The sequence below is a fragment of the Saccopteryx leptura genome, chromosome 3 (genome assembly GCF_036850995.1).
Source record: "Saccopteryx leptura isolate mSacLep1 chromosome 3, mSacLep1_pri_phased_curated, whole genome shotgun sequence".
Classification (NCBI taxonomy): domain Eukaryota; kingdom Metazoa; phylum Chordata; class Mammalia; order Chiroptera; family Emballonuridae; genus Saccopteryx; species Saccopteryx leptura.
Window position 1 is genome coordinate 89,761,432 of NC_089505.1, and position 16,773 is coordinate 89,778,204.

Sequence of the window (16,773 nt, forward strand, 5' to 3'; positions counted from 1 at the left end):
GGGGGCCTGTTGTCTGGGAAGCGGTTGGGATGGCCTGTCAGCTGCTCACTCTGCCCCCCATCTCAGTACATCTGCAGCTGCCTGCACAGCGGGCTGACCCCCCACCTGACCATGGTACACTCCTCCTCCATCCTCGCCATGCGGGATGAACAGAGCAACCCTACCCCCCAAGTCCAAAAGCCACGCACCAAACCGCCCCCTATTCCTATGAAGAAGGTGAGCTGAGCCTCCACTTCTCCTCCCCCCCACCCCCTCCTCCCACCTGTCTAGAGCCTAATGGGCCATGCCCCAGGCCGGCGGAGGGCCCAGGGGCTTCTGTCTCATGCCCCTTGTCGGTCAGTGTTAAGAATCGGGGCTTTGTGCTTGGGCAACCAACACAGCCAGATGTGCTGGGGTGGGGGCCTGTTTGGACTTCCCGGGGCAGCCTCCAGGCCTGGCTCTCAGCTGTCCCCTCCTCACGCTCCCGTGTTCCACACCGGAGGCAGAACTCTGTGCCCTCCAGAGTTCAGGGTGTTGGGGTCCCTGGGCTGCCCGCAGGACAGGCTTTCTGGTAAAGGATGGAGTTGGGGACAGGTACCTGAGCCGCACCACAAAGCTGTGACACTCACACCCACCCCCACGAGCCACCGAGCCTTGGGATCACTCCGGTCTCAAGGCCCTGCTTCCCCTCCACTGCCAGCCCTCCTCTGTGTCGCTGTGGTCCCTGGAACAGCCCTTCTGCATCGAGCTGATCCAGGGTAGCAAAGTGAATGCTGACGAGCGGATGAAGGTAGGGGCGCCTGGGCCCAGGGGAGTGGGTGTTGTTTTGCACAAACAAGGTGGCTGTAGCCTGAAGGGGTGGCAGAGGAAGGGGGGGTCACATGAAAGCCACCTGACCACATTACCCAGCATCCCTGCCCAGGGTGGTTGTGAGCTGCTTCAAAACAGGAAGGGGGGAGGGGAGCAGGTTGGTGGCCAGAGGGACCGATTCTTAGAAACTGGGCCCGGCAAGTTCTGGGTACTTGACTTTGGTGGAGGTTGTGGGGCTAGGCCCAGCCCCAGCCCCGGGATGTGAAAACCGCAGTCAGGGAGGTGACAAGCTTTGGAAGAGGAGCCATTCCAGCTAGGCTGGGGGCCGTTTGGGGCTCCCAGGGCAGATGGGACAGACAGTGCCGGGGAGGTGTGTGCAACAGTGCCTGGCCCCCGAGGGCCAAGCCCACATGCCCCCATGTCCTCCATCCTCAGGACAGCCTGCTAGGTGCAGGTTTTATTGTCCCGTTGGCATGATGTGCAACGTGGGTCCACAGAGGTTGGGTCTTCGGGGAGCATCTTTTAGGGTGATTTTATAAGCCAGCAGGACCGGGCTCCCCTAGTGGGATCACCGGTTTGGACGCAGGTAGTTCACTCTCACGGGGAGATGGAGGAAGCAGGCCTGGAGTTCACTGGACATTAAGCCCTTCCCCAACCACGGGGGGGGGGGGGGGGGGGGGGGCGGCTCACAGGACTGAGCCGTGGGGGCAGTCCTTGAGTGTTAGTGCTCAGAGGGGCCCTGGAGTTCCTGAGCCCAGCTGAGGAAACAGGCCAGAGCAGGAAGCGACATGCCTTGGGGTCCCACAGAGCCACGGGGGAGCTGAGACCAGCCCCCCAGCCACAGCCCATGGCGCCCTTCCCTCCACCTCACCCCCGCCCCGGGCCCATGGCCACTCGTCCCTCTGAGGCAGCCAGCCAGCTGTCCCTCTTCCATCCCTAACCCTTCCACATGGGAAGGTGAGATTCAGACCCACATGGAATGAGGACTTTTGGGAGGAAAGTCCAGCCTTGGGTGAGTGGGTAGGGAACTTGGGAGGGGCGAGGGGGCTGGGCTACTGCCACCTGTCACCTACGCCCACGCCTTCACCAGCTGGTGGTGCAGGCCGGGCTCTTCCATGGCAACGAGACGCTGTGCAAGACGGTGTCGAGCTCAGAGGTGAGTGTGTGCTCGGAGCCCGTGTGGAAGCAGCGGCTGGAGTTCGACATCAACGTCTGTGACCTGCCGCGCATGGCCCGCCTCTGCTTCGCGCTGTACGCCGTGATCGAGAAGGCCAAGAAGGCTCGCTCCACCAAGAAGAAGTCCAAGAAGGCGGTGAGTGGGGCTGCCGGGGAGCCTGTGAACACCTGGTGGGCCCAGTCTGGTCCTATCGCCCTGGGACCACCAGCTTCCCACCCCTCCCCCCAGCCCCTGCCCCTGCCATGTGCTGTTTGTAGGTTCCCAGGCTTGCTAGCAGGGTGACTCGGGCCTCTGGTCCTTGCAAGGAACCTGGAGGCAGCTGTCTGGGCTGGAAAGACCCTCTTGCAGGGTGGCCCGAGTCAGCAGCTGGCTGGGAAGGAGTGGAGGTTGGGCTCTGAGTCATGGGCCCCAGGATGTGACCGGCCTCTGAGCCATGCTGCCTCCCCTGGCCCTGAGCTGGGCCAGCTTTCATATGGGGTTTGGGGTTTCCTCCAGAAGCTGGGAGTGGGGAGCAGAAGGGAGCCAGGATGGGGCTGACCTGGCCGCCTCCTCACAGGGAATCTGAGGGCAGACAGCGACGCTGGCCTGGAGGCGGGCCCACCCTGCAGACGAGCAGGAGACGCGCGGGTGCTGGCCCTGACCTGGCACTGACCACTGATCCTCCGTGTCCTTCTCTCCCAGGACTGCCCAATTGCCTGGGCCAACCTCACCCTTTTTGACTACAAGGACCAGCTCAAGACTGGCGAATGCTGTCTCTACATGTGGCCCTCCGTCCCAGGTTGGCCCAGACCAGGAGGGGGAGGTGTGTGTGTGGGGGTTTCTCAACCTGCGGGCACTCCTCCAATGTAACCCCATCTGTCCCTGTGTCCAGACGAGAAAGGGGAGCTTCTGAACCCCACGGGAACCGTGCGCAGCAACCCCAATACCGAGAGCGCTGCCGCTCTGGTCATCTGCCTCCCGGAAGTGGCCCCCCACCCGGTGTACTACCCTGCCCTGGACAAGGTCAGTGAGGGCCCCCCCCCCATCTGGGGTCCGGGACCTGCCTTGCTCAGAGGCTACATGGCTAAATTAGGTAAATTTTCCTGATCCTGCCTCGGGGGTGACCCAGAGTGTGGTCGCCGTGCCCCGTGAGTTGTCTGGGGTGGGGGCTGGGCTGCCACACAGAGTTGGGGGGCTTCTTTGACTCTCTGCAATCTTCACGGACCCTAGAGCAGTGGTTCTCAACCAAGGACCACTTTCCCCCCAGGGGACCTCAGGCAGTATCCAAAGACAAAGACACTTTTGGTGGGAAAGATGCTCCTGGCTTCTCACACGGGTGGGATGCCACTCAACACCCTGCAGTGCACAGGACAGTCCCCACCATGTAGAGTGACTGACTGGCCCACAAGGTCAGCTGTGTTGTCACCTGCCCCGGGGCCCTGCGGGCTGGCACAGGCCCTGGGGGCGCCACTGAAGGCAGGGCCGCTTGTTGCAGATCCTGGAGCTGGGGCGGCACGGGGAGCACGGGCGGCCCACGGAGGAGGAGGTGAGCGGGGCCGGGGGCGGCGGGGTGCGGAGATGGCGCGTGGCTGGGTGTGGAGCCAGGCGGGGCCGGCTGCAGCCTCCTCCCCTGCACCCCTCAGCAGCTGCAGCTTCGGGAGATCCTGGAGCGGCGTGGGTCTGGGGAGCTGTACGAGCATGAGAAGGACCTGGTGTGGAAGATGCGCCATGAGGTCCAGGAGCGCTTCCCTGAGGCCCTGGCCCGGCTGCTGCTGGTCACCAAGTGGAACAAGCATGAGGACGTGGCCCAGGTGTGTGGCAGGGGAGGGTTCTGCAGGGAGGGCGGCCGCGAGGAGGCATGGCCCCCCACCCTGACCGCCAGCTCCCCCAGATGCTCTACTTGCTGTGCTCCTGGCCGGAGCTGCCCGTCCTGAGTGCCTTGGAGCTGCTGGACTCCAGCTTCCCCGACCGCCACGTGGGCTCCTTTGCCATCAAGTCCCTGCGGAAACTGACGTGAGTCCCACACGTTCCCGGTCCTTCTCCGGAGGGTGTCTTTGCCCAGGCTGCCTGGCAGCAGGTGCAGGGGGGGGACTGAATTTTCCCGGGGGGCCTGCTCAGGGGAGGCTGGCCTGCCGCCCCTGCAATGCCCGCTCGCCATACCAGCTGCAGACCCCTGCCCCGAGCCGTGAAGCCCCAGGCCCCAGCCGGCGTCCTGTTCCTGCAGGGACGATGAGCTTTTCCAGTACCTGCTGCAGCTGGTGCAGGTGCTCAAGTACGAGTCCTACCTCGACTGCGAGCTGACCAAGTTCCTGCTGGACCGGGCCCTGGCCAACCGCAAGATCGGCCACTTCCTCTTCTGGCACCTTCGGTACCTGGACTCGGCTGGGCCCAAGTTCTCCCTGGAAGGCCATGGGGGGTGCACTGCTGGCTGGCTTCCTGTCTCCCACTGGCCCGGGTGTGCTGCTGTGGCTGGGGGGCTGTGTGGCCCTACCAGGAGAGGCTCAGCCCCGTCTCCCTCCCTCTAGCTCCGAGATGCACGTGCCGTCGGTGGCCCTGCGCTTCGGCCTCATCATGGAGGCCTACTGCAGGGGCAGCACCCACCACATGAAGGTGCTGATGAAGCAGGTGAGGCCCCCGGCCACAGCCCCCTGCCGGGCTCTGTTCTTGGGCAGGGGTAGCCAGGCCTCTGTAGAACCCCTGGGGCCGGCCCGAGGCCAGGAGCCTACTCCTCCTGACCTCCCCATGCTGCCCTCCCGTTCTCCTGATCAGGGGGAGGCACTGAGCAAACTGAAGGCCCTGAATGACTTCGTCAAAGCGAGCTCTCAGAAGAACCCCAAGCCCCAGACCAAGGAGCTGATGCACCTGTGCATGCGTCAGGAGACCTACCTCGAGGCCCTCTCCCACCTGCAGTCCCCGCTCGACCCCAGCATCCTGCTGGCTGAAGTCTGGTGAGCCCCAGCACAGTCCCTCCCCCCCTCCACAGGGGCCGGAGGGGCCCTGCTAACCGCCCTCTGCCCCGCAGTGTGGAGCAGTGCACCTTCATGGACTCCAAGATGAAGCCGCTCTGGGTCATGTACAGCAGCGCGGAGGCGGGCAGCGAGGGCAGCGTGGGCATCATCTTTAAGAACGGGGATGGTGAGCAGGCCTGCCCCCCCCCCCCCACCGCCCTTGGGGTCCCTGGAGGGCGAGATGAGAAGTCTGGGAATGCTGGGGCCGGGGCATGGCTGGGATTGCAGAACCTGCTAGAAACTCATGCTGTTCTCTCCCGGGGCCGGCGGCACAGACCTCCGCCAGGACATGCTGACTCTGCAGATGATCCAGCTCATGGATATTCTGTGGAAGCAGGAAGGGCTGGACCTGAGGTGAGCCGCCCTCCTGTCCTCCGGTGGTGCCTGCACTAGGCCGGGAACTCTGTCCCTTTGGAGGGGTCCCCTTGCCAAAAGCTGACATGACCACGGCAGGAGAAATCGCCGTTCTGAGAAGAGCAGGGACCCATTGAAAACTAGGGCCAGAGAGGGCAGTAGGGCCACACAACGAAGGTGGAGTAGGCCAGGTGCTTTTTCTCCCCGTATCCTGGCGCTGGTGCTGACCTCTCCGGGCTCCTCCCAGCTGCTGCTGCTGCTGGTTCCCCTCCCTCTCATCAACTTGAGCAGCATCTCCTGCGGCTATTTTGGGTGTTCAAGCTCCTCAGGGGTCAAGTAGCTGTCCCAGGGACAGCCCTTGACCACTGCCTGCCCCTCCTCCCAACTGGCTAGGATGACCCCCTATGGCTGCCTCTCCACCGGGGACCGCACAGGCCTCATTGAGGTGGTGCTTCACTCGGACACCATTGCCAACATCCAGCTGAACAAGAGCAACATGGCGGCCACGGCCGCGTTCAACAAGGACGCCCTGCTCAACTGGCTCAAGTCCAAGAACCCTGGGTAGGTGTCAGGCCTAGGGGTGGATGCCTCTGCTTTCCCATAGGTTTGGGAGTCAAAGATGAAGGGATGGGCCTGTGTGGCTTCCTGTGTCTCTGTGGCTTCCTGGCTCAGCTAGGGCCCGCCCGTGTCAGTGTCAGTGTCAGTGTCGGGGTGGGGTGGGCCTCCATGCCCCACGCTGTCAGTCATTGATGGCTGTGTAACGACCACTCTGAACTTACTGAACTTACGGGTGTAAACAACCCATTTGTTACTGGCTCAGAAACCTGCCACTTGAGCCGGCTCAGCTGAAATGGTTCTTCCGCTGCATCACTCCCATAGCTGCTGTCACCTGGTAGCTTGGCCGGGCTGGAGGGTGGCCTGTCTGGAGCCGCGCTCCAGGTGGCCTTTCCTCACTGTAGCAGGGAAGGCTCAGGAGCTGCAGGGCGTTTGAAGGCCATGGTTTGCAATCCCCCCTCCTCCCACCAGGGAGGCCCTGGATAGAGCCATCGAGGAGTTTACGCTCTCCTGCGCCGGCTACTGTGTGGCCACCTACGTGCTGGGCATCGGCGATCGGCACAGCGACAACATCATGATCCGCGAGAACGGGCAGGTAGGGGCTGTGTGGGGCTGCCGCGCGGGCAGTGCCTGCCTTCTGGCCCCAGCCCTCAGCCTTCCTGCTTTGCACGTGGCTCTGGGCAGAGCCCCTCCGAGCCCCTCTGAGCCCCTCCATCTCTTGCTCAGTCTGCCCTTCCCTTCCGTTTCCTTAGCTGTTCCACATTGACTTTGGTCACTTTCTGGGGAATTTCAAGACCAAGTTTGGAATCAACCGTGAGCGGGTCCCATTCATCCTCACCTATGACTTTGTCCATGTGATTCAGCAGGGGAAGACTAATAATAATGAGAAATTTGAAAGGTGAGGGTGCTTCCCATACCCTGAACTCCCCGCGGATCCCAGGCCCCAAACAGGACCCAGAGGGGGCTGTTAGCCCAGCCCCAGAGGGGGCAGTGTAGGGAGGCAGGCCGGGGGCGAGGCAGGGGCGGGGGGGGGGGGGGGGCTCTGCTTACGGGGCGAGGGTGTAGCCAATGGGGCCTGGGTGGGCGTGGCTGGGAGGACCCAGAGCCCGCCTCCCACGCAGGTTCCGTGGCTACTGTGAGAGAGCCTACACCATCCTCAGGCGCCACGGGCTTCTCTTCCTACACCTGTTCGCCCTGATGCGGGCAGCAGGCCTGCCTGAGCTCAGCTGCTCCAAAGACATCCAGTATCTCAAGGTAAAGACCAGGGCAGGGCCCGCCAGCCAGGAGCCCACAGGGTCCTGGACATCCCAAGGGCCGGCTCCCAGCAGTATGACCTGGGACACCCCACCCCCACCCCCTGCCCCGTGCAGGCGGTGGACCCCTCAGGGTGCTCCTGACTCTAGTGTTTCTCATGCTGGCTCGGGACCCAGCAGCAGGGTCTGGAGGAAGCACTCGGAGGTAGCTTGGTTCTGTTGTGCGGGGGCATCGTCTTGGTTTGGGATTGAACTCAAGAGCTCTGCCCAAGGGAGGTGTTGGGGGGGGCTACCTGCCAATTCTTCAGTTCTTTTTAGGAGGGAGCTTAACCTAGCCAGAGAGGGCAGAGGTACAGGGAGACAGGGGGGCCTCTGCCCAGTGCTGCCCCGCCTTTGCCACAGGACTCGCTGGCGCTGGGGAAGACCGAGGAGGAGGCACTGAAGCACTTCCGCGTGAAGTTCAACGAGGCTCTGCGGGAGAGCTGGAAAACCAAAGTCAACTGGCTGGCCCACAACGTGTCCAAAGACAACAGGCAATAGCGGCCCTCCCAGCGGCCCACGGACCCTCCAGGGCTTGGGCCGGAACACGGAGTGAAACCCTCGGGCCTGGGGACCAGGCACCTTCGGCCGCGCTCAGGGGGACCTGGAAGCCTAAACGGCACCGGGAGAGAACTCTCAGCCACCTTCTGTTTACACTGGTTATTTATTAATGACTTGAAATGTTTCAGGAACCAAACAGCCATAACCGGAAATGCATCCCTGGTGCAGAGGAGGGGCGCTGTTTCTAGTGTCCCCAGTCAGAGCCCCGGGCTTTGATGGAGAAGGCACCTTGTGGAGGATTGTAACCCCGGGTCTTCCATGCCAGTGGGTCTGGGCCCAGCAATGACTCTTAGTCCGCACCAGAGGCTGCCCGGGTCTCGGCGCCCTAGCTGGGTACCTGGTTGGTGCCCGCGGTGGGGACTGCCCGCCCACGCCTCCACTCATCCCTCCACGTGCGTGCTCTCCATTGACTGAGTTCTGGGCAGCTCCCAGAGGAAGCCTGGTACCCGCCACATTCAGGGATGCTTGCTTTCCACTTTTAAAGTGACTCTTGGGTACGGGAATCCTCTCACCTCTCTCTGCTGTAAAGTGATGTGTGCGGGTAAGAAAAAAAACACAACAGCTCAACTACTTACTGAACCCCTGGCACAGGAGGGTTGTCTCAGCCCCCATGAAGTATCATCTGTGCTGGTCCTCGAGACACATTAAAAATACCTGTGAGCTTGAGTGAGCTCATCCTGGTCAAGGGGAAAGCAGGTGAGATTACCTTGTGCAGTTATCTGAGTTGGGCTTCCTCTTAAAGCAGGTTGTAAAGAAGGGACCTGATCTCTTTCCAGAACTCTTACCTTCAAGAACCTGCTGTGAGCAATCAGGTACCAGAGGTACAAGTCAGGGGTGTGGGTGGTGGGAAAACTTTTCTCTGGCAGGATGTCGCTAGACCCGTGGCCTTAGGCAGAACTGGGCAGCTCTAGATATGCAGGTTCCCGGGCCTTCAGAAGCCCATAGAGATCCTAGTGAAGTAGCAGCCAACTTGGGGACCCCACCGGGCTATATGGCTAACCTCGCAAAGGCCTGGCAGGCTGGGCAGAGCCTGAGTAGAGTAGCGAGTAGCTGCCCTGTTAACAGCCCCCCTCCAGAGGTCCAATTTCTTTTGTGATTAGAAGCAGCCGTGAGGCCCCGCCCATGAGGAATCAGATCACACTGGTTCCCAACTAAGCGCAGAATCTCTCAGACCCACCTCTCTCGTTCGGATATCGGATATAGGAAAAGCAGAGTGAGTGTCCGTCTATATGTTATTTATTTAAAAGAGTCTGTGTATGCTCTCACGTGGGGGCAGCACAGCTTGTGATTTCTGATTTGGGTACACGGCCTGTGTGCCCGGTGAGAATATTTTCTATTTTTTTAAGTCATTGACTGTGTCTGTATGGGGAAGGTGAGTTCACCGTTAACTGATGCAGGCTGAAGACCAGCTCTCTGTGAAACCTCGAAACGAGAGGTAAAAAGCAGACGAAAAGAAATAAAAGCCTTTTTTTATGTGATGTTCTCAGCTCAGAAGGAAACGAGGAACGCAGGATGAAAACCACACACTCTCTCTCACTGGAGTTAGAACCAGAACTTTATTGTAGTGTCAACGCTTTCTGACCTATCACCAAAGTACACATCGGAAAGGGGGCCGCAGCAGCCACAGACCGTGAGGGCGCCTTGTCTCCGTGTCAGCTTCTATCCACTGTCTAAACAGAGCAGCTACGGTGACAGTACATGGGGGGGGGGGGGGAGGGACAGCCACACAGACACAGGACAGCCGGCAGTGTCCTCGAAACTAGCAGTTATGATCACAACAGTATTCAAAATTATTTTCCCCATTTTAGAAATCTAAAATTTTACATGTAAATTAAAAACAAAGTGCGGTAGGGGTGTTTTTAGCTCAGGACTTTCTCTCCCCTTTACCACCAGGCACAGCAGCAGACCCCTAGCTCCTGGGGGGCCCTGCCCCCCACCAGAGCCTCTGAGGAGGGGAGCAAAGCACAGGCTGCTTGGCGGAAGTCTGATTCTGACTTTGGGCCACTGGGTGACTGTTCAGAAAATGTGTCCTTAGACATTCTGAATACGGATCACTCGGGCCTGCTGCTGTCTCCAAACCAAATGGTCAGATCGTCTGTACCACCTGTATTATCCATGTCTTCTAAGTATGAACCCCAAGGCTGCCCATGAGCAGTCCGGGCTCCTACACAAGAAGCTGTGTGCAGACCAGGTCAGGGACCCCATGCCCCACCTCTCTGCCCCATGAGAAATGGGGGAACCCTAAAGATAGGGCCTGGCCATCTCCAGCCTCCAAAGAGGGTCCCCTCCCACCAAGCTGAGTACTAAGTCCCTTCCTGAGACCGGTCTGGCCCCGCAGGGCAGGGAGACCTGAGGCAGAGTCCGTCCTAGGGGCAGGCCCCTTCCTCAGCAGGGCAGCGGGCTGAAGCTGAGCGCCCACCCCGGGCTTCACGCCTGCATTCCAGTCTTAGATCACACTAGCACAAGGGGCACGAGGAATCCCAATTTATTTACAAAGTATTAAAAAGTCAGTTTGTCCTCTACATATTAACCCCCATTCTGCCATTTTATACATGCACTAGTTTGGAAAAAATTAAAAATTAAAAAAAAAAAAAGACAAGGATTACCAGGTGGGAGTGAGTGACTAACTCAGCGAGCTGTCATTCGGCGTTTCTGGAGGTGCGAGGGGCCACGCGGAGCAAGGTGCCAGGAGAGTGCGCACAGCAGCTCCTCGCATAACTTAGAGATCCGGGTGGGGGGTAGGGGCCTGGGGTCCTACACACCAAGCGTGGGTGGTGGTCGGCGAGGGGAGGGTCAGCAGACCTACTGGCCAGAGTGACTTTGTACATCATGGACCCTCGGGACCGGCAGGACAGGAGAGCAGTCTTCCGAAGCAGGAACCGGGGCTGCGGGCTCAGTAGCTGAGGGTGGAGTCATCCCACTCTAGCTGCTGCTGCTGCTGCCGGTTTGCGTTCTGCTGGTCGCCGTGCTCCCCCTCCTCCTCCTCGCTGCTCTCCGACTCAGCACTGGTGACATCGTCCTCCTCTTCCCCGTCCTCACTCTCCTCCTCCTCCTCCTCCTCTTCCTCCTCCTCACTGTGTTGGTCCTCGTACGTCTGACCAAGAGACGGCTACATGAGTCTGGCCTCCGGCCCAAGCCCAGCTCATGACCCAACTATCCAGTGTTCCCGGGAGTCACAGAGGAAGGGACCCCCATGTCACACTCCACAGCAAGACGGGCAGGACTGCACTGGAAGCCGCCTCATCAAAGACGAAACGGAAAACAAACCTCCGATCACCACCCACAGGTGGTGCAAGTGGGGAGAGCATACCTCTACACCGGTGGGGTGGCGTGCCCTCTGACAAGGCCTCTCTGGGCCTCAGTTTACCCACTTGTAGAATAGGGACACCTGCATCTCTCAGTCTCCCTGCAGCCCACGTGCTGTGGCCGCACTGCCCCTCTGAGGTAAGCTTCACTCTGGCTCTGGCCTGCACCAGTTCTCAGTTGCGGGGTCACTCGTCCGTGCCTACCTCCATGGGGTTCACGGTGATAGTCAAGGCAGAGTCGTCCCAGTCCATCTCGTTCTCCTTGCCGGCGTCCTGGTCCCGCATGGTTCGCTGATGAGCAGCCCGAATCCGGAACACTCCCAGGATGATCATGAACACCAAGAAGCTGACACACACCACGATCACAACGGTGGCCGTACTGGGGACAACTGCAATGAGGTTGGGACGAAACAGGATCATGACGGCGAACCCTAACCTAGAGAGAGGGCCATCAGCTTCACCAGACCCCGGGGAACCAGAGGAAGCATTAGGGAAGTTTAACACAGGTTCAAATCCGGGTCTGGCCACTGCCCTGCGCCACAGCTGAGTCTGCCCTGTGTGTGCATCTTTCCTTGTGAGATCCAGACTAACAGGCCCTGGTGGCAGGACGCTGCTCTGAGCAGGGGCTGGGTTCTTGGCAGGAAGGGGGCAGGGGCCCCAGGTCCTACCTGCGAATGGGTGGGGGCTGGCCAGGTTGTGACCAGAGAGATCAACGAAGGAGTGATGCTCAGGGTGGACGAACTGCGGCTGCGCAGCCATGTGGTTGGCGTGCTCCATGGGGTTGGCCGTGTGGATCACGTTCACCTGCGGTAGAGACAGAAAGGCAGCCTGAGTGTGCCCGAGAGATGGACATGCAGTTCGGCGGCCAACACGACCAGGGGCAGCCAAAGCCCTCCGTGGGCCAGAGCTGGTGGGCGGACGAGAAAAGGGCAAGTGAACCAAGGGCCAACGCTTAGAAACTGCTGTGACAATGTGACACTGTCACACGTCCAAAGAATGTATCGCTGTTCAAATAATTCATCTTTATTGTAGTTGATGAGAATTTGTCCACAACAGACTCGGGAAGAATCCAAGTTACAGCATTCAGTAAAGAATCCAAGGAGCACCGGCTCAAGACAGCTGATCCCCAAAGCCTCTGACCGCTGAAGCTATGGCCACGTGACACAAAACACTCATCGATTTTTATGATTTTTCCTCATTGTGAGTTTAGCCTCCTGCTGCTAGAAGGTCCTGGTGAATGTGAGATTCTTGATTTCTGAGAGTGACTTTGGGTCCGTCTGTCCAGACCCCAGAAGCCCTGAGTGATAAAGGGGATGCTCTGTTGGCCTTAAAGGCTCAGAGGAGGACGAGGTCCCCTGACTGCCGTAGCCTGAGTCACCAGGTCCTGGCCTGGTGGCAGCAGACCTCACCCTATGCCGAAGATTAAGTCACAGTGGGGCCAGCCATCTATAGCACAAAGAGCCTGTCTCCCTGGGTGCTGCACTTTCTAAAGCAGTGTCAAATCTCAGGAAACAACCATGTCCCTACCCTGAAGCATTCACTGCCACTTGCCACTGAGTACCCCCTCCAAAGGCCCCCAGGCCCTGGGCTGCCGCAGCCGTGGAAGGGGACACTAATGCTCCCTGGCCCGCCCCGCCCCACATTGCCTGCCTCCCCAGCCTGCCTGTGTCTTGCCAGCAGCAACCCCCAGGCTGGAAAAGGCTACACCTCTGGGACAACCTTAACCACAGAGGCTCTAAAATCAGCGTTTGCCAATGATCAGGGCTGTGCACGAAGCCCCACTGAACGGGCACCCCCACACTCACCTCCACCTGAAATTCGTTGCTGACATAGCGTCCATTCAACTCAGAGCAGACGAGCTTGAACTTCCGGTCAAGCAAGAACCTGGAGTGCCAGTTCCGATAGCGCAGGAGGTGCAGCACCTCCTCGTAGCTGGCCATGGTGTCCACGCCTGCGGGGGGGGGGGGGGACAAGAGAGGAGAACGGGACTGTGGCCCTGGCGGGGAACCCCTGGGCTGCGGGCAGAGGCAGGCTGTAGTCGGGCACCCGGGTCAGCTGAGCCAGTGCTCACACACGTTGGCTTTCCAATGGCAGGAGTGAATGCAGAGTGTGGGGTGTTTTTCCCTCTCACAGGGGTGTGCCACAGGCCGGATTACGACCCCTCGTGAGGACAGGATGGGAAGCAGTGAGCACCTGGGCTTCCTCATCTGACCCTGGAACACACGCCCTCCCCCCCTCTCCCCTCCAGGTCAGCCATCCACACTCCAGCGAGGGGGTGCGGGGGGGGGGGGGCGGTGGCAGTGGAACGTGTGTTGGGCTCTCGCTGCCCTAGGGGGCGCTGCTGCTGCTCACCTGTGAAGATCATGCCCAGGTCGGAGCTGCTCACTTCCATGCCCTTGTGCTGCAGGCGTGTCATGTCCACCTCCAGGCTCTCCTGCTCGGGGTTCAGCTCCTCTCCCTCCACCGTCACCTCGCAGGTGTCCAGGTCGTGCACGATCTCCTCAGACACCAGTGACTCTTGAACTGCAGAAATGGCACAAGCAGAGATAGCAGAGGCCGTGGGGCCTAGGGAGGCGGTCACACTCGATGGCTTGCCGGCTCCTCCTCAAACTCGAGTCCTTTAAGGGTCAATGACTGGGGTACAGGAGAGCTGCTTTCATGAAAGGGAGTATGTTATGTGTCTATGAGGACTGGCCCCCGGGAAGGCCTGAGAACGGGGGTGGGTCCCTGTCCTCCCAGGGGCTGAGCAGCCAGCAGAGGGACAGCCAAGGGCACAGGACAGTGACAGCATCTCCTGCAAAAATGTCCTTCCTCTCTACCTCCTCAGGGTTCAGGAGAGCAGGGTAGCTTTGGACATCAAGCCAGAAAAACAAAAGGTGGGTTTCCAAAGATCATCATGAGCTCTGCCCTTGGCTCAGAGTCCAAAAGCATCAGAGTATTTCAACCTCCCAGACGCCCAGAGAACAGGGGTCAGGACGTCTGCTGCGGCAGCAGGGTCCCGACAGCTCCAGGGCAGTTACCTGTGGGGTCCTCATCCCCTTCCCCCTCAGGCTCCACTTCTCGCGTGATGGTGCTGATGATCCGAAGCTCAGGGAACAGGAAAACCCCCGCTGAGCTCTCAAACTCAGAGGCTGCTCGAGCAAAATGGTGGACGCCACTCAGGCTGATCTTGGGCTCTTCTGGCTGCAAAACCATCACGTAGCCGTCCACCGGGGGGACTGAAATGCAGGCGCCCTCGTTAAAACACCTGCCAACAGGGGAGGGAACGGAAGGTCAGGGCTTTGGGAGGCACGTGGAGGTGGCACAGCATCAGGGGTGCCACAGATACAGAGGACGATGGCCACTCCCAGAATGTGTTCCAAAACATCGCTAATAACCATCATTCAAACATTCTGGTAACAAGTGCTGGCTCACCTTTCCCCACAGAGGGAAGGCTGGGTTGTCTTAAAGACCTAAACACACATGCCTTACTAGGCGGTGGCACAGTGGGTAGAGCATCAGACTGGGATGCAGGGGACCCAGGTTCGAAACCCTGGGGTTGCCAGCTTGAGCAAGGGGTGACCTGTTCTGCTATAGCCCCCTCCCCCGTCAAGGCACACGTGAAAGCAATCAGTGAACAACTAAGGAGCTGCAACAAAAAGCCTCAATGAAGAGTTGATGCTTCTCATCTCTCCCTTCCTATCTGTCTCTCTGTCACAAAAAGAAAAACAAACAAACAAAAAGACCTAAACACACATTTTCTTCCAAGGCTCAGTGCGCATGGACAGGCTTACTGTTAAAAATTGGCACGTACTTGACCACGCTGGTGAGTTTGAGCCTCCGGATGCCCGGCGTGGGGAACTGCCTGGCATTCAGGTAGGCGACATGCTGCATGGCCTTCTCCACCTCCCCCACATCCTCTCCCTCCAAGGTCAGCACCGACTGGCTGGGGTTGGCCTGGATCTGAAATCGTGCCAAACGGACAGAGTAGGGGAATAAGGTTCTGACTGCAAGAAGCTGAAACCACAAGTGCTTTGGCAAAGAGGACCAATCAGCCGGGGATCGATCCGAATTGTGACCCCGAGAAGAAAACTCATGCAATGCAGTGACTGAGACCTCTTCTGTAACGGTGGCTTCTAAGGTGCGAATATATCTGTGGCTTAAGAAAGACATTATTGTCCCTGGTTTCTGGCACAGAGCTCTTGAAACCCCAGGAATTTCCTGAGTGATGGGAGCATCCTTTATTATCATAGTAAGTCCCTTATGACCACCCCAGAGTTTAGCTAATAAAGTGACTCTTTCTTGGTGGGGCCCTTGACAGTTTCAGGATGCAGGCTGGTTGCCAGAGGAACCAGCCATGCAACACGTGTGGGAACTTTCAGTCTCAGCCCTGAGCTGCGGAGACAAGGATAGGGGCCAGAGATTGAGCTGATCACCAACAATCAATGACTTAATAATCAATCATGCCTATGTAATGGGACTTCCAGAAAACCCCTGAACAACAGGGCCGGGAGCTCCCAGCTGGTGCCCACAGGAGGTGCTGGGAGGGGCCTGTCCGACGGGGCGTGGGAGCTGGCTCCCGGCCGCATTCCTTGCCCTGCCCATCCCCTCCGTTTGGTTTCTCCTGAGTTGCACCCTTTATAATAAACTGGTAACAGTAAAGAGTTTCCTGTTTTCTGAGCAGTTCTAGCAAATTGTGGAACCTAAAAAAGGGAGAGGACGTGGAGATCGGGGGGAACCCCTGACTTGGAGGCCAAGCTGAACGGGAGTGCAGGTAGCCCAAGGGCCAGATTCCTACAGCTGCACCTGGGGTGGGGGCGGCCTCGTGGGGCCGAGCCCTGAACCTGCCGAGCCTGACGCCAACTCCAGGTAGTGTCAGGGCTGAACTGTTGGACACCCCGAGAGCTGGGATCCAGAGAGTCAGGGAATTGGTGGGTGTGCGAGAAAAAATCCACACAGAGGTGTTATGAATAAAAACAGCTCAGGCCGATCACAGATCAATCCTTTGCCCACAGCCTCCGGGATCCTGGTGGTATAGATGCCTGACGCTGTGCAGGCGAACGCCGGTGTTACCTTCACTCCTCTGCCGCTGCCGTCAGGGACTTGCAGGTCCAGCCCCTCTTTGCAGGTGTACAGACAGTCGATCACCTTCTTGTCGGCGAGTTTCCCAGAACGGATTGTCAGGCCAGCCAGGTCACCTCGGAAAAACTGGGTCATGTACAGGTCACCACCTTTGGAACAGGATGGGGGGCGGAGAAGGCAGGGGGTCATGGCCGCAGCCCAGAGCCACTGCCTCGTTTCTCAGCGCAGTGTTACCAGTGGTGGCAGCTGGATGGATGGACATGCGGGTTAGTTCAGACCGAGTCCTGTTAGCCTTGTAATCTACAGGGAAGTGCAATGAAGACATTAAGTCGTTCATGATCATGCATGTGGCCTGGAGAAAAGCAAACAGGACTCAGGTCCCCCACCTGAAGCCTGGAAGCCAAGAGGTCCCATAAGTGTCCCCACACATCTGGCCACTTGCTGGTAAGGAGGGGGGGGATAGCCCACAACCTGTCACCACGGTGGACAAGTGAGATGTGCTACTAGCATCAGCCTCTTCAACCACCGTCTAATCAACTGGCTAGTTCACACTCGGGGCTGCTTTTCCTGAGCGTGCTCAGGGACGCAAACTTGGGGGTGAACCCACACAGCATGATTAGGAAGAGACAAGGGGATGCTTAAGATCCCACCTGCACTTAGAAGCCTCAGAGCAGGCCTTTCGGGGGGTTCTG

The 16,773-nt window shown here is 59.2% G+C and overlaps 2 protein-coding genes across 11 annotated transcripts in view; one reads left to right on the forward strand and one right to left on the reverse strand.

Moving 5' to 3' along the window:
• The window catches only part of PIK3CD (phosphatidylinositol-4,5-bisphosphate 3-kinase catalytic subunit delta), a 55,432-nt gene extending 45,162 nt beyond the window's left edge, over positions 1-10,270 (forward strand). For 6 of the 7 annotated variants that reach the window (XM_066374984.1, XM_066374988.1, XM_066374986.1 and 3 more), the window contains exons 7-24: positions 67-216; positions 680-769; positions 1,880-2,101; positions 2,648-2,744; positions 2,838-2,968; positions 3,441-3,491; positions 3,589-3,756; positions 3,837-3,958; positions 4,170-4,313; positions 4,471-4,570; positions 4,715-4,893; positions 4,968-5,080; positions 5,229-5,307; positions 5,701-5,868; positions 6,334-6,457; positions 6,615-6,760; positions 6,984-7,116; positions 7,518-10,270. In XM_066374984.1, the coding sequence (XP_066231081.1) occupies positions 67-216; positions 680-769; positions 1,880-2,101; positions 2,648-2,744; positions 2,838-2,968; positions 3,441-3,491; positions 3,589-3,756; positions 3,837-3,958; positions 4,170-4,313; positions 4,471-4,570; positions 4,715-4,893; positions 4,968-5,080; positions 5,229-5,307; positions 5,701-5,868; positions 6,334-6,457; positions 6,615-6,760; positions 6,984-7,116; positions 7,518-7,655 (2,355 nt within the window). In that variant the 3' untranslated portion in view covers positions 7,656-10,270. The remainder of the gene's footprint in view (positions 1-66; positions 217-679; positions 770-1,879; positions 2,102-2,647; positions 2,745-2,837; positions 2,969-3,440; positions 3,492-3,588; positions 3,757-3,836; positions 3,959-4,169; positions 4,314-4,470; positions 4,571-4,714; positions 4,894-4,967; positions 5,081-5,228; positions 5,308-5,700; positions 5,869-6,333; positions 6,458-6,614; positions 6,761-6,983; positions 7,117-7,517) is intronic. The other variant, XM_066374989.1, reaches the window with a different exon arrangement.
• Positions 9,253-16,773, reverse strand: part of CLSTN1 (calsyntenin 1) — a 76,513-nt gene continuing 68,992 nt past the window's right edge. For all 4 annotated transcript variants that reach the window (XM_066374990.1, XM_066374994.1, XM_066374991.1 and 1 more), the window contains 8 exons: positions 16,073-16,230; positions 14,814-14,962; positions 14,041-14,267; positions 13,373-13,543; positions 12,826-12,971; positions 11,689-11,824; positions 11,225-11,409; positions 9,253-10,809 (listed from right to left, as the gene is read on the reverse strand). In XM_066374990.1, coding sequence (XP_066231087.1) covers positions 10,609-10,809; positions 11,225-11,409; positions 11,689-11,824; positions 12,826-12,971; positions 13,373-13,543; positions 14,041-14,267; positions 14,814-14,962; positions 16,073-16,230 — 1,373 coding nt within the window. In that variant the 3' untranslated portion in view covers positions 9,253-10,608. The remainder of the gene's footprint in view (positions 10,810-11,224; positions 11,410-11,688; positions 11,825-12,825; positions 12,972-13,372; positions 13,544-14,040; positions 14,268-14,813; positions 14,963-16,072; positions 16,231-16,773) is intronic.